The sequence below is a fragment of the Hippopotamus amphibius genome, chromosome 12, assembly GCF_030028045.1.
Source record: "Hippopotamus amphibius kiboko isolate mHipAmp2 chromosome 12, mHipAmp2.hap2, whole genome shotgun sequence".
NCBI lineage: Eukaryota > Metazoa > Chordata > Mammalia > Artiodactyla > Hippopotamidae > Hippopotamus > Hippopotamus amphibius.
In genome coordinates, this window is record NC_080197.1 from 693,810 (window position 1) to 716,421 (window position 22,612).

The window sequence follows — 22,612 nt, forward strand, 5'->3', positions numbered from 1 at the left end:
AGGAAACGGTCCTTCCTGGGGGGCTGAGCCCCCAGCCCCAGTCACCACAACCAATTCTGTGTTTCCCACGCCAAGAGGACGTGTTTAAACTCTGCAAACGGGCTTCCGGGTAGTTATCTCCACCCGCGACCAGGACAGGGTCCAGGGCCTCCCTGAGAACAGGCCAGGGACGTGCCAAGCGCATTGGGGAGAGAGCGAGCGGGAACGGGGTGGGAGGCGGGTGCCGGCCCTGGGGCAGCCCACACAGAGGCCGGCCCGGCCCAGGCTGGGGGGGGTGTTGAGGCAGCCCCCACACGCCCCGTCCCGCCGCCGGGCTGGAAGGAAGAGAAAAAAGACGGGGGAGGGGGAGCAGGAAGTCAGATGATCGGAGCCGTGGGGGAAGCTTGGTCGGCTTAGTTCTTGATCGCCGGGGAGCTGCTGTGAACACTCCTGAGTGGCCGTGCCCAGGTAGCCGGGGCCACTGGCTCGGCCGGCCGTGCTGGCGCCTGCCTCCTGGTTTTGGGGCCTGGAGGAGACATTTGTGGATGTGGCTTTGTGAACAGAAAGTAGATCCAGATTTGCGGGCCCTCCTGAGCCTCCAGCTCCAGGTGCATCTCAGGGAGGACGGTGGGTGGGGCAGCAGGAGGCTCGGCCGACTGGACGTCGGGCTGGGAAGTGGGGGTGTGGAGCTGCGATCCTGGGGTCCCTTGGCCTGGCCCTCTCCTCAGCCGGATGACCTCGGCTTTGTCATCGTGTGAGTGGAAGAATAATAATGCCACCCCAGATGCTGTGGCCATCCATCTGGTACGACAAACGTTAGAACATGCCCGAAATAGAGAAGCAGCCCCACCCTGCAAAGAAGCCCCTTTCCTTCCCCCCCAACCCCCTCCCTAAAATGACAGGCTTATAAACCCAAAGGAGTCGCGCTGCACCCCGCCCCGCCCCCCGGCAGGACCGAGGACAGATGCCAGAACGTGATCTCTAAGGGCTAATGGGTAAGCTCTGTCTCCTCCGGCGGCACCTGCGCAGGCCTGGATCCTGGCTCTGAGGCTGAACGTCCAGCAGCCCCTTCCAGGAAGGGACCGAGGCTGAGAGCCTGAGGGCCCAGCTGGACCTCCCTGCGTCCATGAACCTGGACAGAGCAGGCGGCGCTGGGCTCCCCAGGGGGGGCCGTGGCCTGGGGTCCAGCAGGGCCCCCAGGACCTGGTCTGGGGGCATCTCAACCACTCAGGGGTCTCACTGAGGATGGGATCCAGGGTGGGGGGCGGGGAGCGGCGTCCCGGCCTCCTGACGGCTCCTGAGCTGCAGGCGGTGGAGCGTGAGCAGCCTTGGAATCTCAGGGGCCTGCGCTGGGAGGACGCTGAGGATGCTGAGGACGCTGAGGACGAGGGCCTGCCCGCCGCCTGCTTCCAGCGAATGCGCTGATTTGAAAATCCGGTCAGTGGCCGGGGAGCCTCCACGCTGCCATCAGCCACTGGGCCTGGGGACGTGAGTTCCCATCGTGGGCACCCCAGCTTCGGGCAGGCTGTGCGTGTTGGGGGTCTGCTTTCCTGCTGAGTCCCCCCCTGGGCAGGACAGCTGGGCACAGAGTCGGGGGTGGAAGGGGGCAGAGCAGGCCAGGCCCAGGGCCACGGAAGGCTGTCTGGGAAGACAGCACGCGGCTTTCGCACGAGCTCCCTGCGCAAACTCACCAGGAAGCGGCCTGCGGCCTCGGGGGTCGTCAGCCTCTGGGCCTGCAGAGGCTGTGGGTGCAGATGCGTGGGCTTCCTCTCCTGACTTCTGTGCTGGGCCTCAGCTGGCCCAGGCCCCAGGGAGGCCCCACCCGCAGGAGACCCTCCGCCCGGTCCCTGCCAGCAACTCTCTTTCCATCGCTGGCAGTGGGGGGGGCGCCCACACAGCTGCCTTTGCCAGCCTGTGTTTGCGGGAACTCAGGCCCCCAGGACACTGGCCCGGAAGGTGCAGCAGAGGGGGTCCAGCCTGCCCTGAGGGGCCCCAACGGTGTTGCTTCCCAAGGGGCCTGGGATGGTGACAAAGCGCAGGTGGTGGTCTCAGCTGGGGGGCAGTGGGCCCAGCCCAGGCCCGGTGTCCTGGGGGCAGGGCCCAGCCCAGGCCCGGTGTCCTGGGCAGACACGCAGACAGCCCAGCCTGGGGCCCACTGTGGTGAGGAGCTTCCCTTGGTTAGGGGCAGCCTTGGAATCGAGGGGCAGTGCCCGACTTTACAGGTGGGAGGCTGAGCTGGGGAGCTGCCTGAGGCCTGTGGCCAGAGGGGAAGGATCAGGCCTGGGTCTGGGTCTCCTGGGTCACACATGCCTCCTGGAACGTGGGGGCCCCAGGCACCTGCCTGGGGGTGGAGGGGACAAGGTGGGGGGCTTCGCTCGGCCCCAGGTCTGCAGGGAACAGCCCCCCTTGCCTGGCCTGATTGGTCAAGCCCGGGGGCCATCAGGAGGCATGAGCTCAGCCGCGCTCCCCTCCCTCAGGGCTGGTGGCGCCCGTTTCTGAGGACCAAGTCCCAGTTCCCACCCCAGGAGGGGCTCCTCCACAACGTGGCAGCCCCCAGGCCATGGCCAAGTCTGGTCTGGACAGGATGTGCCCGGGGCCCAGGGCCTCCTCCAGGACCTCCTGGCAGCTGCCTGCCTCGAGGGGCTCAGGACCCCAGCCGGCGATTTGGGGCGAGGCCCAGAGCACGCACCCTGCTGTGCTCAAGGAAGGCTGTTCTGGGGTCACCCTAGACGTGGTGGGAACCCAACCGGAGCTGCAGCTGGGGGTCCGGGCCTCATGTGCAGGAGGAGCCCCGCTGTGGCCTTGCTCTGGCCTCGGGGCAGCGGGTCTCACGCCCCAGGCACTGCTCCACCTGGACCTGCGGGACCAGTTCCGGGCGAGCGAGGGCAAGGCGACTCAGAGGCAAAGGAGGAAGAGAACTTCCAGGGGGACGCAGCGTTCCCCTCGGAGGGTCATGGAGTCCCCGCTGGGCCTGCCCTCCTCACGCGGAGCGACTCAGCATGGCCCTCCCCGCCCCCCGCCCCTCCTCCGAGGGATGCTGTGACCCGCTGTCCCCCAGGCAGGAGCCGCATGGATCCTCCAGGCTGGGACTCATTAGCGGGTGGCCAGTTGGCTGGGACAAAGGGATTTTCTGTGCCAGGGGCCCGTCAGGACGTAATTCTTCACAAAGAGCTGGACCCATTGCCTCAGGACGGCAGGCATCCAGACACCTGCTGCTCGGGTCCTGGGTTAGGCGGTGGGGATGAAGCCAAGGTGCGGCGGTCCTTGGGCACAGTGCCCCTGGGGTGCTCTGCGGCCCCCGAGGCAGCGGGCAGGGCCCACGGTGGCGAGGAGCAGGCCCTGCGTCTGCGCCACACCTGGACTGGCCCCTTGGCCCCCCGCCTGGCCTCGGAAGGCACTTGAGTTGCGCCCGGCTTCCAGCCCTTAGCTGTCGCCAGGGCCTTCCTTTGCGCGCCAAAGGGCCACTGCCGGACGGGTCCTGTTTCAGGGTCATTTCAGTGGCGGCAGCAACCGTTCAGCACCTGCCAGACCACGAGCCAGGTACCAGGTGCCCGCGGGCCCACCCCCCACCCTCACAATGGCCCCATGAGTGGGGACTGTCAGCGCCCCCCTTAACAGCTGGGGGAACAGGCTCAGAGAGGTGCCGGCAGCTGGGGCCGTTGAACCTCCCGAACTCCCCACCGCGCTCCCTGGGCCAACAGATGACTTGGGAGCAGACATGACGGCCGGGGATCTCACTGGCCCCCAGCCGGGTCCTCACCCTGAGAGCGCTTGGCGCTCCCCTGGAGTGTGTTTATAGATAATTAACTGCTTAGCAGAGAGGCGGGCGGGGGTGGGGGTGGGGGGGGCGCAGAGGCACGCGGAGCTGTGGAGCTGGAGGCTGGCCAGAGGCAGATGGATACCTCTGAAAAGATGCTGCAAGGTGTCGGAGGCCAAAGTCCAGCTCCCAGGAAGCCGGCCTGTGGCGGGGGGCTCCTGAAGGTGAGGGAGCGGGGCTCAGGGGGAGGAGGGGGCCCTGTAGAGCCCTGACAGGAAGGGCAACTGTCTGCATGTCTGGCTCTGGACAGCACATTCCTCTAGGCCAGGGCTGTGGGACGTCAAGGGCGCAGGGGCCCCGAGGAAGCCTGCTGGGGTGGCAGGCCCTGCTGTGGCACAGCACAGCTCAGGCTGGTGGCTTCAATCCAGACCCAGAGGAGGACGGCCGGGGTCTCAGGAGGGCCAGGTCTCTGCTTCCTCTGTGCTACGGTCCACTCCTCCCCCACAAGAAAAACACCAATGTTTTCAGATTTCGAGGCCTCTCAGCTGCCCCCTCCCACCCCTCATCCCAGCGTCAGTGGCCTCTGGCTGACCAGCAAGGGCGCCTCTCTAAGGGGCCTGGCTGGAAGCACCTTCGAGCAGGGGAGACCAGGGCACGCCCCCTTTGGAGGCGTGGCCCCGATTCTCACATTCCTCCTGCATTTGATGACTTTCAAAACTTTTGCTGAAAGAAATGGGCAAAAGAGTCTCAAAGATGGGCTTTCTCCCAAGAGCCCCAGGGGAGGCATTTGGTCACGACTGAGGCTGGAGCAGGAGGTGGAGCTGTCCGTGGTGCTGAGGGCAGGGAGGCCGCAGGGACCTGCAGGACACCGGTGCTGAGGGAAGCAGACCACGGAAAGGGGAGCAGGGCGGGTCCGGGAGGGGCTCGGAGGGGGCCATCAGGGATGGACCACCCCCTCCCCTGTGGGTGGGCCTGGCTGAAAGGCTGGAGGAAGAAGGCCCCCAGGGGTGTGGGCGTACAGGCAGGACCCCCCCTCCTGGCCCGCTGAGCTCACAGCGCTGCCCTTGGTCATGTGCAGGGCCTGGTCCCCTTCCAGGCCTGCCCTGCTCCGCCCCCCTCAGCCCCTGACCCAGCCTAAGCTCCCACCTTCCATTCCAGTCCCTGTTTATGCCAACCACCGGTTACCATGGCAATGTCCTTGGGACAGGGTGGAGGCTGGAGAGGGCAGCAGAGGGAGAGAGGAGGCCGCTCCTGCAGAGGACTTTGCAGGTTAGCCAGCGGCCTGGCACTGGCGGGGGAGCTGTGGGGAGGGGTCTTTGGGGGGTCTATTCCACACCCTTCCTTCCCCAGGCCCCCACCCGGGATCAGCTCAGAGGACGCCATTCCTGCCGCAAAGGCTCCGGGACTCAGGGACGTGGAGGCGCCTGCTCCCCAAAGCTGGCCTCACACGCTTGTGAATCGGGGGTTTTCCTTCCCTCTGAAACAGCGGTTTCAGGAGCAGCGGGAGGGAGGGCCTAGTGGCCTGGAGTAGAATCTAATTCAGTGGCTACGATGACGACTAGGTCCCTGCAGTGAGTGATTTCCAGCCGGGCGCAGGTGGGGAGGGAGGGCCGTGCAAATTAATGAGTTAGCCCGATTAATCCTGCTGCATTAGCAAATCCGCGGGGAAAGCCAAACGAGGTTGGACAGATGTGTGTGTGTGTGCACGCGGCGCTCCGCCAGGCCCCACGCTCACCCCAGCCAGGTCGCGAGTGCCAGGGGGACAGGCCTGCTGGCCACGGCTGGGCTCTCTGGCTGGGCTTAGTCAGGGGAACGGCCGTCGGGAGCCAGCTCCTCGGCTGCGTGAGCTGGCCCAGTGCAGGGAAGGGACGCAGCGCTGACCTGGCTGTGGGCGGCTTCAGGCTGCTGCCGAGAGTCCAGGCTTCTCTCCCTGTTTGGACGTGGCCCCTGGGCGATGCCGGCAGCTGGTCCAGGCCAGGATGCCAGGCTGGGTGGGGGCCTGGCCTGATCCTCTGCCCAAATCCTTGGGCCAAATCAGCACTAAGCCTGAAGCCTCCTGCGTCAGGGTTGCCTGGAGACGGCTGTCAGCAGTTGGAGATGGGGGCCTTGGCCAGGCTGAGTGCTCTCTGAGGGTGGGAGGCCAGAGTCTGGACCGGAAGCAAACTCCCAGGTGATCCCTGTGCGCGGCTATGAGTGGGGTCCCCGGGGCTGCATTCCTTGGTGCCCCTTCCTCCAGGAAGCCTTCACAGATTGGCCCAGATCACCTCTCTCCTCTGACTCCAACCTAACATTCTCAGGAGCACCCAGATTTCACAAGTCCCGAGAGACAAGCCTAAAGGCACAGGCTTGAGGGAGCAACCCCGTTCTGAAAGGCGTGGGGGGTGCCACAGGGGGATAGGACAAGGCAACCTCGCCTCGACAGCTAGACAAATCCTGTCCATACCTCCCCTTCCTCGGCTGCCGGATGAGGGAACCCCTGCCTCCCACGGATGCTGAGATGGTTAGAGAAGCCTTCAGAGGCACCTAGAGTGCGGTTGGCCTCTACCACCAAGAGAAGGTCACTGAGCAGGGCACCTTGTCCTGGGACAGCACGGAGCCGACAAAGAACCGGCCCAGGAGTCACCAGGGCTTGTGCCCCTCCCCCACCCCTCCCCTGTGATGGGGAGCTTCCCTGGCTTTGAACTGAGCGCTCTGCTGTGTGTGGGGAGAGGTCCAGGAGAGGCAGCGATCCGGGTTCGCCCTCCTCACCCAGTCCACCATAGGGCCGGGCTTGTTCCCCAGCTCCTGGCTCAGTGCAACTCTTCAGCTAAGAGAAGCTTCTGGTTCCTGGTGCAGAGCTGGCTCAGGGAAGGGGCCTAGGTGTGCGAGAGGAACCCAGGGTTTGCACTGGTAGGGGGTGGGTGAGAGGGAGGAGAGGGTAAGAGGGGGGCTGCCAGCAGCCATAGGCCACAAACCAGCACCGGCCCGGGGCGTGGGCGGTGGTCCCAGAGGGCCGTGCGCTGGGGCTGGGCGGTCCAGCAGGTCTCCCAGAGGGCAGCCTCCCAGCTCCAGGAAAGGGCAGACGGTGGGCAGCTCCAATCTGCAGGGGCACAGGCCAGCCCTGCAGCTCACTACGCCCGAGGCCGGGGGAGGCCAGGGTGCAGACACGGACGCTGGATGGCCTGGCTGGAACCCCGGTACCGACGGCAACACCTCGACACGTGGCCTAACCCCTCTGTCCGCCCATTTCCTCACTGGGACACACGGGGAAATAAAGAGCCCACCTCACAGGGATGCTGTGGGAGCTGGTCCATGTGTCTCAATGGCTTGGGCCAGCATCCAGGAAGCCCGCGGACAGGGTGGGAGCCACAGTCACTGCTGAGACTGGCCACGGCTCAGAGCCATGCTATTGGAAAGCTCTATTTGTAGGCACCAGCCAGAGTGGACAGACAGCTCCCGGGAGAGGAGCCCTGGAGGCCTCAGAGCAATTGTGTGAGGTGTCAGAGTGTGTGAGGGCTGGAGGAGGGGCGGGAGAGATGGGGGAGGAGCGGGGGAGATGGGGAGAGGAGGGAAGGGAGGAGAAAGAGGGGAGACCGGGGAGACCAGCTGGGAGGGGGCAGGATTGGGGGCATGCGGAGGGGCAGGGGCCGTCGCTGATGGAAGCGGCCCTCTTGGGACCAAGCCTGTTACTTGCAGAGCCTCGCCTGTGAGGGGCGGGGACGAGGGGGCTCGCGACCGGCATTCAGCCGCCTCAAGGGCCGGTGCCGACTGGGGAGGAGCGCGGGGGCAGCTGCAGCTCCCGCCTCTCTGCCCCCATCCCGGGACCGAGGTCTCCGTCTGGGGGCTGGGTCCCGCAGAGCCCCGGGCGCGCGGGCGCGCGGGGATGGCTGCGGGGCGGCGCCGAGCGTGGGTCCGCCGCACAAAGCGGCTCCTGCTCCGAGCACCTGCTGCTCGCCGGCGGCCGCCTCGACCCACCTGAGGGCCGGGTCATCCAGCGCAGCGCCCGCGCAGCTTGGCGACATTGTTCAACACTCGTCCGGAGGCGCCGCGGGTCTGGGCCCGAGACCCTCCGCGGGCGCCCCGCGTGGCACGGGGGCTGCGCTCACGCCGGCGCAGTGCCCCCGCTGCAGGCCGTGCAGAGGTGGGGGCGGTGCACCCCGGCCCCGGCCCGCCCTGGGGGCACAAGAGGCGGCTTCGCCCGGGCGGGGGCTTAAGGGTCCTCCCCGCCCCCGAAGGGCCGGCCGCGGGGGCCGAGCTCCCCTGGACGCTTCCCGCCCCGCCGGGGACAGGCTGATAAGGGGTGGACTTTGTCCTGAGGCCTGGTTGGGGAAGATGGCGAGGGACCTGTGATTTCCAAACGGCAAAGCGGGACGGGGGCGATGAAGTTAACCGCATCAGTGCGGGGCGCCCCCCCCCGGCGCCCGGAGACCCTGTGTGCGCCTCCTCCCTCCAGGCAGGCGTTGGAGGCGCTGGGCTGGGCACAGCGCAGGGGTCCACGCCTCGTGGTCCGCAAACCAGACCGCGCCGGGACCCTCCGGAAGCACGCAGTGACTGCCGGGCCCCCCCCCGAGACTCGGGCACGTCCGCGGCCCCGGGAGGTCGAAGGAAACTTCGCCCCCGCGCTGGCCGAGCCCAGCCTCCGCGCCCCTCGCGGCGCGCGGTCTGCCCCTCCTCCTCCCTCCGGTCCTCCCCCTCCCCTCCGGTCCTCCTCCTCCCTCCGGTCCTCCCCCTCCCTCCCGCTCCCTCCGCCTTTCCCTCCTCCCCTCCTCCTCGCCGGCTGGAGGCGGGCGGGGCCGCGCCGCTGAGCCCGCAGCCCCGCGCTGCCGACCCGGAGCCGCCGCCACGCCCCGCGAGAGGAGCGGCGGAACCAGGCCCGGCGGACGGAGCGTCCCGCGCGGGGCGCGGGGCATGAAGTTGGGCGCGCGGGGAGCTCGGAGCAGGGGCGCGGCGGAGCCGGGAGCCGCCCGCATCCGGAGCCCGCTCGGTGCGCCATGGAGCTTGGGGGCCCGGGGGCGCCGCCGCAGCTGCTGCTACCGCTGCTGCTGCTGGCGGCCGGCCTCCTGCTTGGTAAGTTTCGGGGCGCTGGAAGGACCCCCGCTTTCGCCCGGTTCAGGGCGGCATCGGACCTCGGGAGCCAGAGGGAGGGAGGCTCCTGGCTGCGGTCCCAAGCCGCGGGTGCGCGCGACGGGGCAGCTGCGGAGGCTCCCCCACCACGCGAGATGCGAAGGGCCGTCCTGCGGCGCGGGCTGAGCCAGGCAAGGAAGGAGTTAACTTGCCCGCGATTCGGAGAAAAGGTTTGAGTGGGTGTGGGGGGGGTTGTTGTTTCAAGGGCGGACCCAGATGCTCCAACGTGGAGGGAGAGAGGCGCAGCCCGCCTCCCCCCACTGCCCCCCCCCCATTGATCCATTTTGCCCAATTTCCTTGCAGACTGCCCACCCTCCCGGGGGGTTGGGGAATCAGAGCGGTGGCCTGCCCTTGGCAGGGCCCCACCCAAACCTTTTCTGCTCCCCCAGGCTCACTGGAACAGGGGACGTTCCAGCCCCCTCCCCTCCCCATTCCCTGGGAAGCCACCTTGCCATTGCAGGGGTGAGTGGAGGGAATGTAATTCTCTGGCCTCCTGAGTGAGGAGTGGGCTACACCTACTGTCAGAGGGACCAGGCTGGGACTCTGGGCTGGGAGTTAAGTGTCCTGGGGGTCTAGGACTGACCCCAGGGGTACTTGTCCATGCCCTCCTAAGGTCCAGCCATGACTCACAGGTGAGCAGAACCGAGCTGAGAGGAGCAGGGAAGAGGGGTCCCCTGCCCCCCTCCTCAACCCCCCCCACGATGCAGTGGTCCCAGTGCAGGCACCCAGGAGCGGCAGGGAAGCCCTCAGACCACAGATTGGCCAATGGGCAGGGCTGAATGGGGGGACCCTCCGCAGGCGCACACCAGACCTGGTCATCGAGGGCAGGCTACGTGTCCGTCTAGGAACACAGGGTACCAGCTTCATCGTCAGGGTCTGCCCTTAAAATGCCCCTTACACATCAAGGCACGGTTCTTCCTGGGTGATCACGTGCCGTTGCCGCAGCCCCAGGAAACAGGCTCTCTGTGGCCAGATCCTCACTCCCCTTCCTCCATCTCCCTGCCTGGGTCCTGCCCCTGCTGTTCTCTGCCCCCTCCTGTCCTGTGGTTCCCCCCACCTTGTGCTTTGAGGCAAGGTTCTCAGGACTCTGCTGGTAGCTAGAGATACAGCCCTTGCCTCCCTCAGTCGTGGTCTGACGGGTTATCTGCTTTCATGGCAAGGGGCATGGTGCTAGGAAGTCTTCCCTCAGGAAGTTACCTTTACAGACCCAGGGAGTGGGGGAGAAACTGCGGCCGGAAGCAGGGCAGCACGTGCAAAGGTCCTGAGGTAGGAGGGATGTGCTCTGAGGAGCTGGAAGGGAGCCCAGGTGCTGAGCACGGCCAGGCAGGAGCCCTGAGGGGCAGCCCAGATGGCCACCGTCCCCCGCCCCTGAGCCATGCCCCTGCTTGTCCCTGCAGTGAGCGGCCATGTGGAGACACGGGCCCACGCGGAGGAACGGCTGCTGAAGAAACTCTTCTCTGGCTACAACAAGTGGTCCCGGCCCGTGGCCAACATCTCAGATGTAGTTCTTGTCCACTTCGGCCTGTCCATCGCACAGCTCATTGACGTGGTAGGTGCTGGGGGCGGGGTGGGGGGCGGTGACCCAGGGTGAACCTGGAGGGAGGCCTGCGTCTGGGAGGGGCCGGCCTAGAGGTGGCCCCCGGGCCGGGGGGTGGGGCTGGATGAGCTGGGAGGGCTGCATCAGAGCTGCACACAGGCTGCGCGGCCCAGCCCTGCCCGAGCCCAGCACCCACGCCTAAGCAAGTCGGCAGGCCAGGCAGGGTCTGTGCAGCAGCCCCAGGCCTGCCCTTTCCTCCCGCCACGTAGAAAAGCGCGAAGAGCCAGACTTGCAGCAGGGGGTCAGGGCTGTCCCCTTCAGAGGCAGAGAGCAGGAAGCATGTGTGTGGGGCCAGTGGCAGAGTTTAGGGGCTTTTGCATCAGCCGTGGTACCCAGTGGGGTGGGTGCGGCCGTGAGCCAGGTGCTGGCAGCACCCTGACCTCCACCTGGTTCAGGAGGCCCCCCACTGTCCACCGGTCTGGAGTGGGGGGTCTTGGCGAGGCTCAGACATGTCATCTGTCAGGTGTGTTTATCTTCCTGGTTGGGGACCGAGGGGGCTGCTGGGAAGAGGCCAGGAGTCCCAGTCCACGTGGCCTCGGCTCTGGGGGGCCCGGGGTGTCCATTCGGGCGGGGTGGGGGCCTGTCCTGCGGGTCTGATGTGGTGGTGGCAGCATAGCCTGGGGCAGGGTCCCAGGGCTTGGAGGGTGGGCTCTGGCCCGGCGGGGGGAGGTGGGGCCTGGGGGGCCTGGTTCACTGCCACGGGGGGTCCGAGGTCAGCCAGGTATGGGCTGGGGTCTCCGGCCAGCTCTGGGTGCGTGGGCGGAGCTGGGATGTGTGCAGCTGCAGGGGCTGTAGATCTCTGCAAACGCCCACCCCGCGCCCCTGCCTGGACCCCAAGCCCCAGCGGGCTCCGTGAGGGGGGAGCCACCAGCTTTGGAGTCCGGAGGCCATCGCTCCCGGCTCGTGCCGGCTGTGCGGGGCGGCCCTCGGGGCCCTGATCTTCTCACCCGTGAAGTGGGGTGAGTGTGGCAGCTCCCTCTGGGCCCGAGGCGGCAGCATGGGAGGGGCTGCGGCCACGTTCACGGGGACAGAAAGAGCCACGCTTGGGCCCCCATTAGCAGAGAGACCACTGCGTCCCCGTCCCAGCCTGTGCCCTCCGGCCTCCTGGAACCAGGCCTCAACTGCTTCCTGTAAAGTGCCACAGCCAGAGGGCAGCTCAGGGTGGCAGGGGTCCCGACCCACGGCGTTTGCAAATGCTGTTCCCAGTGGTGGCCGCGGCTTCGTGTCCTGGGGGGTGCTGCACCGGGGCTTGGTCTCCGACCTGCGCCCCCAGGGCGGTCTCACCCGCCCTCATCGCCGCGCCCCCCACCCCCACCCCCACCGCTGCATCTCCCGTTTGCCCAGGAGAGACAGCCTGGGGCACACCAGCTCCGAGACACCAGGGAGGGATCCGCCGGGCAGCACGGGAGCTGCTCCCAGGCTCTGCTGTCTGCAGCCACGCTGGCCAAGGACACTCCTCGTGTGTGCTGACGAGACGTCCTTGCCCGTCCTGGGTGCTGGCGTTTGTGGGAGGAGCCTCCTCCCTGCCCCCCTCTGTGCAGGGCTCAGGTGTTTGCGGCCGGTCCGCGCCCTGGTGCGGAGGGCTTGCCTGCGTGAGGTCACGCCTGCAGAGGAGGCTGGGGAACCCCTGGGCGCCTCTGGGCCCTGGGCTGACCTTTCAGGAGCCAGAACGTACAGAGGGCCCTTCACGCGGGTGCCTGGGGGGACAGCTGTGGGGGGAGTGGCGGGCGTGTGGGGAAGGAGGCCCGGCCCCGCTGCCTGGAAGCTTGTTCTGTGCCTGAGGGCGGGGGTGGCGCAGAGGTGGGCAGGCCGCCCACGTGGTGGTGGGCGCTGCGCCGCAGGACCGCACCGCCGAGGGCGTCGTGCGCGGCGTCCGGGCCCTGCTCAGGCCACACGCACCCTCGGTGTCCTCTGGCGGCCTGTCCCGGGCGGCCCCGAGGGAGAGCAGGACCAAGGGCCGTGCCCGGGGTGGCAGGAGACACGGTCCCCTCCTGTGACCTGGCCCACCGGGGGCTTGTCCCTGGGGGAAGCAGGAGGGAGGCTCCTGGGCCGTCCGACACCGGCCCCCACCCCCGGCCCTGGGCGCTTTGCTTGCTTGACCGCCCTTGGGAGTGTTCGGCCTCAGCAGGCATCTCGACGGCCTGTGTGTCCCTGGACCGGGGCGGATGAGGGAAAACCCGGGGCCGTCCGAGAGCGGGCAGAGGCTCGTGCAGGCACCGCCCCCCGCCCCGTGTCCGCTGTCCAGACCCGCCTTCCGCCCGGGGAAGAGCCCCTGCCCCTCGGGCCCCCGAGGGCACCCGGCCCTGTGCGGTCCCCCGACAGCTGCTGAATGCCCTCCCCCGAGCCTTGGGCAAAGCGCCAGCCGCCCTCTGAGTGGGCTGGGTGTGGCCGTGGTGCCTGGAGGTTGGTTCAGAGGGGGGCGTGAGGACGCCCGTGTCCCTGCACGGAGCCTGGTGGGCTTCTCCAGAGGCCTCCAGCCTGTGCTGGGCCCTGACTGCCCGCCCTGTGAGCCAGGAGGGCCCTGGAGAGGGTGGAGCCAACGGGGGGGGGGGGTAGAGGCGGGAAGGAAACTCACAGCGCGTGCGGTCCAGCCCTTCTCACCGGGGCAGGTGGCCGCTCCGTGACCTGGAATTGAGCCCGCCGGGCCTCCTGCTCCCCCCTCACCTGTTTTGGCCCCTCACCTGTCCACCTGCAGGTTCTGAGGCTCAGGTCCCGGAGGGGCAGCTTGGCCAGTGAGTGGGTGGCCCTAGGGAAGTGGGGGGGGGCAGGTGCCAGGTCCCCTGGGGCCACGCAGGGGGGCGGGGCCAGCCTGGGGAGGGCTCCCTTTGCCACACACCCGTCCCTCGCTGGGGGGGGCCAGGCCCGGCCACCTGTGAAGTCAGCCGAATGCTGGCCTCCCTTTCCTTCTGGCCCTGAGTCCCCTCCGGGCCTGCCACCTGGGCCTGGTGGCCTCAGGGGTGAGGTGCCCACGCCCCACGTTCAGCCCTGGCCCGCCCTTGTGGGTAGGGCGCCAGAGAGACCTGCCCTGAACCTGAGGGCATCACAACCTGCCTTCTCGTCTGTGCCCTAGGACGAGAAGAACCAGGTGATGACGACGAACGTGTGGGTGAAGCAGGTGAGCGGGAGGGAGCCGCCCGCCTCCTCCCACCCCGCCCCTCCCCCACCCTCCCCTCCCCCACCCCGCCCCTCCCCGCTCACCAGCCACCCCTCTCTGCCTGCCCCAGGAGTGGCATGACTATAAGCTGCGCTGGGACCCTGCCGACTACGAGAATGTGACCTCCATCCGCATCCCCTCTGAGCTCATCTGGCGGCCGGACATCGTCCTGTACAACAAGTGAGCCCGGGGCTCCTAGTGGGCAGAGGCGGCAGGTGCTGGGAGCCCGCTGTGCCCAGGCCAGGCGCTCTGCCCAGGCCAGTGTGAGCAGGAGGCAGGCTGCGTGTCTGGGCTCCCCCTCGAGCCGGGGTGAGAGTGAGCTCGGAAGGAGTGGGGGGAGCGAAGGGCGGTGCTGAGGGCGGGGTGGGCGGGCGAAGTGGCGGGGAGACGGGGGTCTGGGGGGGTCCGTCCCTGCGCAGGCCAGCCCAGGGGCCGCCGCCTGTCCTGGGTCTGGGAAGGGGTCTGAGCTCCTGCCAGGTGGACTGCAGGCCCTGCGGCTGCTCCCCTTGGGCTGCAGTCATGTCCAGAATCAGCCTCTTTCCGGGGAACGTGGGCCCTGCACGCACACCTCGCCGTGTCCTGGAACAAAGGTTGGGGTGCACAGGGGGAGGAAGCCCCAGGATGGCCCGCCCTCCTGGCTCGCTGCCCCCGCCCTCCCCCTGCTCCCCCATCTGTGCTCGCAGCCTCCCCGCACGGACGTCACCAGAAGTCCCCAGACCCCGGCTCATCACACTAGAGCAAACGAAGCCACTGTCTGGGCCAAGCGTCCCCGGCTCCAGGGAAGCCGAGCTGGAATCGGATCTCCTGTGCTGGAGACCGGGGTGTTACCGGCACGGCCGTGGCAGACAGTGGGCTCCGGAGGGCTGGCGTCCTTGAACTTGTCCTTTCCCGAGAACGTCGAGGGGTCCCTGACCTCGGGGGAGCCCGATGCCCTCGCGTGTCCCCGAGTCTCTGCTGTGTCACTGCTGGGCCAGCTCTCCCTGAGCTGAACCCACACGGGCAGATCCAGGCTTGGGCCTGCGCGGCTGCACAGCACCTCGGACATGGCAAGCAGAAGCACGCAGCCCCCTCTGGCCCCAGCCTTCTGCCCACAGCTCCCCCGCCCTCCCTTCAAGACCCCAGTGCTTCTGCACAAAAGTCCTCCCGGGCCCCCGGGCTTGGGCCTGACCTACAAACGCTGCCGTGTGATTAAGAACGATTGGCCTCCTCTTCCAGCTTAATTGATTCTGGTAACGGCAGCCGGACGAGCGGCTGCACGTGGGGGAGATGGTTTTCGGGGCTGCATTAAGGGGGGGGCACTCGGCGAGTGGAAGGCGGGGCTGGCTCTCCGCTCTCCCTCTGCAAGCTGGCCAGTCTGACCCTGGGCCCTGGAGTGCTCCAGCCGCCCGGTCCCCCCGGCGTCCTCACTCAGCGCCCCAGCCCCCTGCCCCCGGGGCCTCACACTGACTGCACCGGAGCCGCTTTGATCCAGGGCACAGGGGTCAGTCCTCCGGGACCCAGGGGTGCGTCGTCGGGGCTGTGCCGGCCGCCGAGCCGCACCGGGAGCCGTGCAGCCCCCAGGACGGACGGCAGCGCGAGCCCCCTCCTTCTCTGGCCTCCCAAGACCCATGGGGGGTAGTGGGGTGGGCCCCCAGCTTCTCTTGGGGGTGGAGATCGGCACTGAGGCCCCCTCTGGGGGGGCTGGGCGTGGGCGAGGACGGACCCCAGAGCTGGTGGCTGACGCTGGCAGGACAGCCACGGGGGAGGCCTGTTTCCAGGGGCAACGGGCAGCGGCTGGCCAGGCCCGTGTGCACTGGAGTGTGGCCGAGCGGTCAGGACAGACGGCCGGGCGAGGGCGGGACGTGGGGGGTGGCTTTTCCGGTAGCTCTGGGGCAGCCCTGCTAGGTGGGGGGCCTGCACGCGAGGCTGCGCTGTGCACGGGGGGCTTCCCTCCATCGGGCCCTCAGGCAGAGGGTCTCGTGTGGGTGGGCGGCGGCGGCCCGGGGCAGAAGCAGGAGCGGGACCGGCCGGGTCGGGCTCCCCTTCTCCCACGGGTGCCGGTGTACAGTCCCGCCGTCCACACCCCCCGGGCTTGCTGGGGGCACAGCCGTGCGGGGGCTGCTCTGTCCCCCAGGCACCGGGGGCACCAGCTGCAGGGGGAGGGGTGGGACTTCGTGTCGTGGTGACAGGTGGTGACAACGTCCCTTGGGGAGAGCGGCTCCTTCCTGGGGCTGCGCTGGGTATCTGGGTCCCACGTGCAGAGCCCTCGGCCTCTGAGCACCTGGCCAGGGCAGACACGCCCTCGGCACACGAGCGTGAAGACGCGGGGGCTCGGTGACCAGCGTCCGGTGTCCCTCGATCCTGGAACGCGCTGTCCCTGGGGGTATCCCGCTCCCGTCAGTGTTTCAGAGCCGAGGTGGCAGGGCTGCCGGAGGGGCTGGGGGGACGTTCGCCGCCTCGACCTGCCCGTGGACACCACGCACGGTCAGCGAGGGCAGCTCAGGCCTTGTGGGGAAACAGGCCAAGAGACGGGCCCCTGCCGCCCAGGCGACACCAGCTCGGGACAAAGCCCGGGGACCGGATGCTTCCAGCCGCAGAGGAGAGCGTAGCCAACCCCAGGGGAACGCAGGGCTCTCAGGGGCTGCGTGCAGGTGTCCTCGTGTCCCCACCCACGGCTGGCTGCCTCACCTGCCTCACCTCTCATGGTGTCCGTGTCCCCCCCACCCTGCCGTGGGCGTCTTTGGTGGAGAAAACTGGGGTGGACGTCCCTGGGAGGCACAGGGCCAGGGCTGCAGGCTGGGCGCTCTGCCCGCCAGGAGAAGGGCCGGGACAGCCGCCTCTCGCTCTGTCACCCGCCCTGCTCTGCGGACCAGGAGGCCGAGGGAGATGCGGGAGGGCTGAGGGCCTGCGATGTGACGTCTGGAGTCCACGTCCCGCTCGGAGGCCAGTCTTTGTCTTGTTGGGCCCCGCGTCCTCACCTGTTCGGGGCGGGGGGGGGGGGGGGGGTCCCGCCTCTAAGTCTGGGGAGTCAACGGGGAGAAAACGCCGGTCTGGAGCAGGGGAAGGTGGCCGGACAGGTCCGACTGACGCCCAGCTCCAGGGTGACCCGCAGGCGCTCTGCGTGCCGCCCAGGGGCTGCGTGCGCCTCCGGGGCCCCTGCCGCGGCTCGGACGGCCTTTCCAGCTGCCGAATAATCAGGGTCATCACCGCGGTCGCCGGGGCGTGTTGCCCCCAGGGTAGGGGCGGCCGCGAGGCGGGCAGGCGAGCAAGGCGCCCAGGGCCGCCCCCCCCCCCCCCCACCCCGTGAGGCCACGGCCACGCGGGGGCGCGTGTGGCGGGCAGGGGCGCGCGAGCTTCCCGGCTGCGGGTGTCGGGCACCTCACGCCCCCCCCTCTCTCCCGCCCAGCGCGGACGGGGACTTCGCGGTCACCCACCTGACCAAGGCGCACCTCTTCCACGACGGGCGGGTGCGGTGGACGCCGCCGGCCATCTACAGGAGCTCCTGCAGCATCGACGTCACCTTCTTCCCCTTCGACCAGCAGAACTGCACCATGAAGTTCGGGTCCTGGACCTACGACAAGGCCAAGATCGACCTGGTGAGCATGCACAGCCGGGTGGACCAGCTGGACTTCTGGGAGAGCGGCGAGTGGGTCATCGTGGACGCCGCGGGCACCTACAACACGCGCAAGTACGCGTGCTGCGCGGAGGTGTACCCGGACATCACCTACGCCCTGGTCCTCCGGCGCCTGCCGCTCTTCTACAGCGTCAACCTCGTGGTGCCCTGCCTGCTCATCTCCTGCCTCGCCGTGCCCGTCTTCTACCTGCCGCCCGGGTGCGGCGAGAAGATCACGCTCTGCACCTCCGTGCTGCTCTCGCACACCGTCTTCCTGCTGCTCATCACCGAGATCGTCCCGCCCACCTCGCTGGTGGTCCCGCGCGTCGGCGGGTACCTGCTCTTCACCATGGTCTGCGTCACCCTCTCCATCGGCATCACCGTCTTCGTGCTCAGCCTGCACCACCGCTCCCCGCGCACGCACGCCATGCCCGCCTGGGTGCGCCGCCTCTTCCTGGACCTCATGCCGCGCCTGCTCTTCATGAGGCGGCCGTCCGTGGTCGAGGTCAGCTGCCGGCGGCTCATGGCGTCCGTGCACGAGGTGGCCGGCGCCCCGCACTTCTGGCCGGAGCCCCGGGGGGAGCCCGGCCGTGGGAGCGGGGCCCCCGCCCCATCCCTGTCCCCGTCCAGCAGCCTGGACCAGCCGGGCCAGCCCCAGCCGGGCCGCACGTCGCCCGTGGACCAGGTCCCCGCCCCGCAGCCCTCAGAGGCCGAGCAGGCCGGCCCCTGCCCCGCCAGCACCCGGGCCCCGGGGCTCGCCGAGGCCCGGTCCCTGAGCGTCCAGCACGTGTCCGGCCCCAGCGAAGCGGCGGAGGGTGGCGTGCGGTGCCGGTCCCAGAGCATCCAGGACTGCGGGCCCCGAGAGCAGGCCGCCTCCCCGGCCGAGCGCCCGGCGGACGGCTCCCCCGCCTCTCCGACCAAGGCCCCCTCGGCCGAGCTCCCGCCGCCAGACCAGGCCTCCCCCTGCCAATGCAAGTGCGGGACGGAGCGGAACCCCGCGCTCAAGGCCCCCGGCACCAGAGCGCCGCCCCCGCCCCTGTCGCCGGCCCTGGCTCGGGCGGTCGAGGGTGTCCAGTACATCGCAGACCACCTGAAGGCGGAAGACACGGACTTCTCGGTAAGTCCCTGCCGGGGCCGTGTCGGACGGGCCCCGCTGCCCTGTCCACTCTGAAGGAGGGGGTGGCTGGGGAAAGACCCAGGAACCAGGGCTCAGAGCTGGCCGCTCAGCTTGGCGCTCCCGCCGCCGGCCCCCTCCGCCCCAAGCCTCCGACAGCAGCTGGGGGTCCCTGCGGCGGCGGAGCGGCTGGCGGGGGGCAGGGTGGGTCCCCGGGACCTCCGTGGGGCTCAGGGCACAGGGAGCCTGCAGGCGGGGGTGGGGCCGCCAGCCCCGCCTGTGCCTGGTGAGCGTCTCCCCAGACCGCGCGGGCCCCCCACCCTGCCGCGGGCCCCTGGGGAGGCCCTGGGGGGTGTCTGGGCCCTGGGGTTGGGGGGAGAGGGGCTGAAAGGAGACAGGATGGGGCTGAGGGGCCTCTGCGGCCTGGCACGGGGGAGGAAAATTCCAGCCTGGACACAGCCCTGCCCTGCCCCTCTGGCCGGCACCCCGATGCCCAACTGGGGAGTGGGGGGGGGGGGCGGGCTGCCCCCCGAGGCTCAGACCCCACGGGCCACGTCTCGGGGGGCCTGCGAGGGTGGGGCCGGGCTGGTGGCCGAGCCCCGGTTCAGGGCGGGGGGAGGGGGGAGGGGCAGGGGAGGCCCTGCTCAGCCTGCCTGGCCGCCACCCGCGGCTCAGCCTGGGCGCCGCTCGGGCCGCGTCCTCCTCGCCCCACGTCAGCGTTCTCTTGCCCTGGGACGTGGCCCCGGGGGCGGGCGTGACACGGCTGTCCCCGCCCCAGACCGCGCCCCTCTGCCTCCTTGGGGAACCGTCGGTGGTCGTTTCTTGGACGCGTGTGATCGTAGGGGACGGTCTGTCCCGTGGTGAGCCCCCCCCAGCGGCGAGCCGATCCCTCAGTCCCCCGCCCCGAATGCCAAGGGGCTGCGAGGCTGCCGGGGGGCTTCTGGAAGCTTCCAGCTGGGAGACGCCGGCTCTGGGCTGTTTTGCTGCCAGCTCTTGAGACGAGGGGCTCTGGCTCTGCTGTGCGGGCCTGAGGGTCTGCTGAGCAGAGGGGCGCCTTTGACGTGTCACGAGCTCCTCCGGGCGCCCAGCGTCCTCCTGCAGGGCCGGCCCCTCCGCCCCAGACCCCTCCGCCCGCAGCGCGGGCCCGGCCGTGTGACCTGGTTCTGGTTCCGAGCGTCGCCCCCGGGCTCTGGGGCGTGAAGCGACTTCACAGGAACCGACTGGGATCGGGGCCAGGGAGGCTTTGTCTGCGTGCGTCTCATCCTTGGAGGAGGGGGTGGCTTGAAAGGCGGCGCGGTGGCCTCTTCCTGGAACAGAGGGTCCTGGCGCCCCCCTCGCTTAGCCAGCGACCCCGTTTGCACTGCTTTCCCGAGAATAAACACCGCCCTTTCAGCTTTGGCTAAAAACCATCACGCCGCCTCTGATTACTTTAAAAATCAGAGCAGAAAACAGCACTGAAGAGTCCTCTTTCCCTCGATGCCCCCGAAACGGGGACGGGGGCTGAACCCGCCCTGGCCCGGGCCCGCCACACCTGCTGGTGTCCAGCTGGCCTGAGCCTGGGGGCCGCATCTTTTCTGGTCACTCATGTGCTGGCAGCTGCCCACCTGGGACCTGCCTGTGGCCTCCCTGAGCCTTTGCCCTGGGGTCACCCCGGGTGGAGGCTGGGACCTTCTCCTCCAGGGTGGACGTGTACACACGGCCCCTCCTGCGCCACCCTGGGCCTCCGGGTCCCACCTGCAGACAGGACGGTGCAGCCACCTTCCTCGTCGGGTCCAAGGGCGTGACCGCAGGTGCTGCGTGGAGCCCAGGGTACCCTCCTTGTGCCTCCGTGGAGCCCTCCACCCGGACAGCTGCCCGGCTCAGAGCCTGCTCGCAGCACGGGGCTGTGCCCGCCCTCACACGTGACCCTCACTTTCAAGGGGCTGAGGGACCCACTGACCCACGAGGGGCTTGGGCCACGTGGTCAGTTCACAGCAGTGTTGCTGCCGTGAACACTGCCCCAGGGCAGGGGGCAGGAGTGGAGGCCGTCAGGCCTCAGCTGCGGCTCCTGGGCCGCCGTCCAGCATGGAGCCCACCGCGGGCTTGTTGTTGGAGGTCAGGCCCCACCACCCAGGACGCGCGCAGCCCTTGCCCTGCACAGCCGGGGCCGTGGGCGTCCCTCCCCGGGCCTCACTTGCCCGTCCGCAAATGCAGCTGGGCTGGGGGGTGCCCCTGGTGCCACCAGCTTTAGCAAAAGCCAGAGCACATTTCACCGTGACTCGGCCTGGACCCTGGCGTTCCCCCAGAGGCGTCGCTGCGTCCTTGGGGCTCAGGCACCCTGCCGGGCAGTGAAGTCGGTGGGGCGCCCTGCAGGACCCCTGTCTCCCACGGTGGCCTTGCCTGCCCCCCCGGTAGAGGGCTCTGACCCCTGAAGCCCAGCGCCTCTGACCCCAGCCTTCCGCTGGCTAAGCCATTTCCCTGCGCCCCCTCCCCACCCCTCACCTCAGTACAGGTGTGCCTGGGCCCCTGGGGACCTGGGTGGCAAGCAGAGGAACAGAGAGGGGTTCTGGGAGGTTCTCCCTGCGGCCAGGCCTGCGGGTGGTGCCGGGAGTGACCGTGTGTGTCTGTCTGCAGGTGAAGGAGGACTGGAGGTACGTGGCCATGGTCATCGACCGCATCTTCCTCTGGGTGTTCATCGTCGTGTGCCTGCTGGGGACGGTGGGCCTCTTCCTGCCGCCCTGGCTGGCTGGCATGATCTAGGGGCCGGGACGCAGGGCCCCCCGCACTCGACGGGGCCATGCCACTGGCCAGGTTGCCCCCCGTCTCCTGTCTGCTGTGAGACGGCCTTGGGAGGAGCTGCTGCCTCCTGGGGACCTGCCTGGGGGGCTGCAAACGCCTGTCCAGCTGCAGGGCGGTGTCCCGGCCTGTCTTATTAACGTGTATCCAGAGCATGGCGACACGATGGCCTCCTGCCAGGATGCGTGCCTGACCACCCTCGGCAAACGTCCCAGCAGCCCTGACTGTCCCGGGGCCACGCCCCTCAGCCACGCTCAGCCCCCAGAGCCCCCGAAGCCCCGTGGGAACCCCGAGGCCCAGGCACTGAGCTGGGCCTGGCCACCTCTCCACTCCCCGCTGGGCCTGGGGCACCCCTGGGTCCTCAGACCGGCTCTCTCTGACCCCGGAGGCGAGTCAGCAAACACGCGAATCTCGTTTGCCAGGGGCGGGGCCAAGCAGGGATTTTATTTTGGTCGGTTCCGGGTGAATTAGCGAAAACCCAGATTTTGTGCCCGAGGAGCCTTGGAGATGGAGTGGGGAGAGGCAGTCCTGCTCGGAGGAGGGTCAGGTGGCAGGTCCCCCGCGGGTGAGGGGCCCTCAGCCCCAGGGACTCCAGACGTCTGCCTTCCAGGGGAGCTGGGGGTCTCAGGCAGGCACGTTGTAGGGGCCCGGTGATGCCCCCAGATCCCCCGTGGGCCCTGGCACTTAGCGAGGGACCCAGAGCCACCTTCAGGACACGGGTCCGGGCTCCCCGTGGGGCTCTCCCCTGACACCTCCAGCGGGTTCCCCTCTGCTCACAGCCCAAGGACCCCTCTGGGGCATAGACGCCGGAAGGACTTCCCTGACACAGGAGCCACGGTGACCCGGGGGCACCCGAGGACAGCTCACCTGGCCGACTCCGGGACCCGCTGGCGTGTGGCCCCCGGGGCTGGGCCCCTGAGAAACGTCCCGGGAGTGGAGGAGCCCCGCCTCACACCGTGCAGGGGCTGCCCTGCCCGAGGTGGTGGGGGAGGTCCGAGGGCAGTGGCCCTGGGGGCGCAGTGCCCCCCTCCCGAGGCTGAGCCCGGGGCGGCGGAGATAGGCCCCCGAGACCGCGGGAGGCACGGGCCCCGGGGGCGGCGCGGGGCGGGCCCTTGCTGCCACGCTCTCCGGACTCTGCCAGACGCGCTGGCTGCGGGTGCCAAGGAGGACACACAGGGCAGCTCCCGGCTCAGTGGGGGCGTCTGAGCCCCCCCGGCCCCTCCTCCCGTGAGGGTGAAGCCCCGGCCTCTCCGGACCCTGTGCGTCAGGGGTGGGGCCGGCAGGTTGGAGCCCTGCGTCCTCCCCGTCGGCCCCCCGCCCTGCAGGCCGTGTCTGGGTCACGAGGTGCTCGGGAGAATTGAATGAATAATTTAGTGGCGTTCAGAGATGTTGCTGTGGAGGTCCAGCCAGAGGGCAGCGCCAGGGCCGGGGAGGCTGGAGCCCGCAGCTCCACCTGCCGCCTGTGAAACGCGGCCCGGCCCGCGGGACACTCAGGACCCCACCTGCCCAGCTCTGATTGGCACCTGCCTTCTGGGGACTGT

The 22,612-nt window shown here is 69.1% G+C and overlaps 1 protein-coding gene across 1 annotated transcript; it reads left to right on the forward strand.

Moving 5' to 3' along the window:
* The first annotated feature begins 3,048 nt into the window (after window positions 1-3,048).
* Window positions 3,049-21,035, forward strand: CHRNA4 (cholinergic receptor nicotinic alpha 4 subunit). Its single transcript, XM_057702174.1, is given in 11 exon segments — window positions 3,049-3,373; window positions 3,467-3,519; window positions 7,573-7,856; window positions 8,048-8,496; window positions 8,499-8,546; window positions 8,549-8,782; window positions 10,237-10,388; window positions 13,507-13,551; window positions 13,661-13,770; window positions 16,976-18,299; window positions 20,910-21,035. Coding segments are annotated over 11 exon segments (3,150 nt in total).
* The last annotated feature ends 1,577 nt before the right edge of the window (window positions 21,036-22,612 follow it).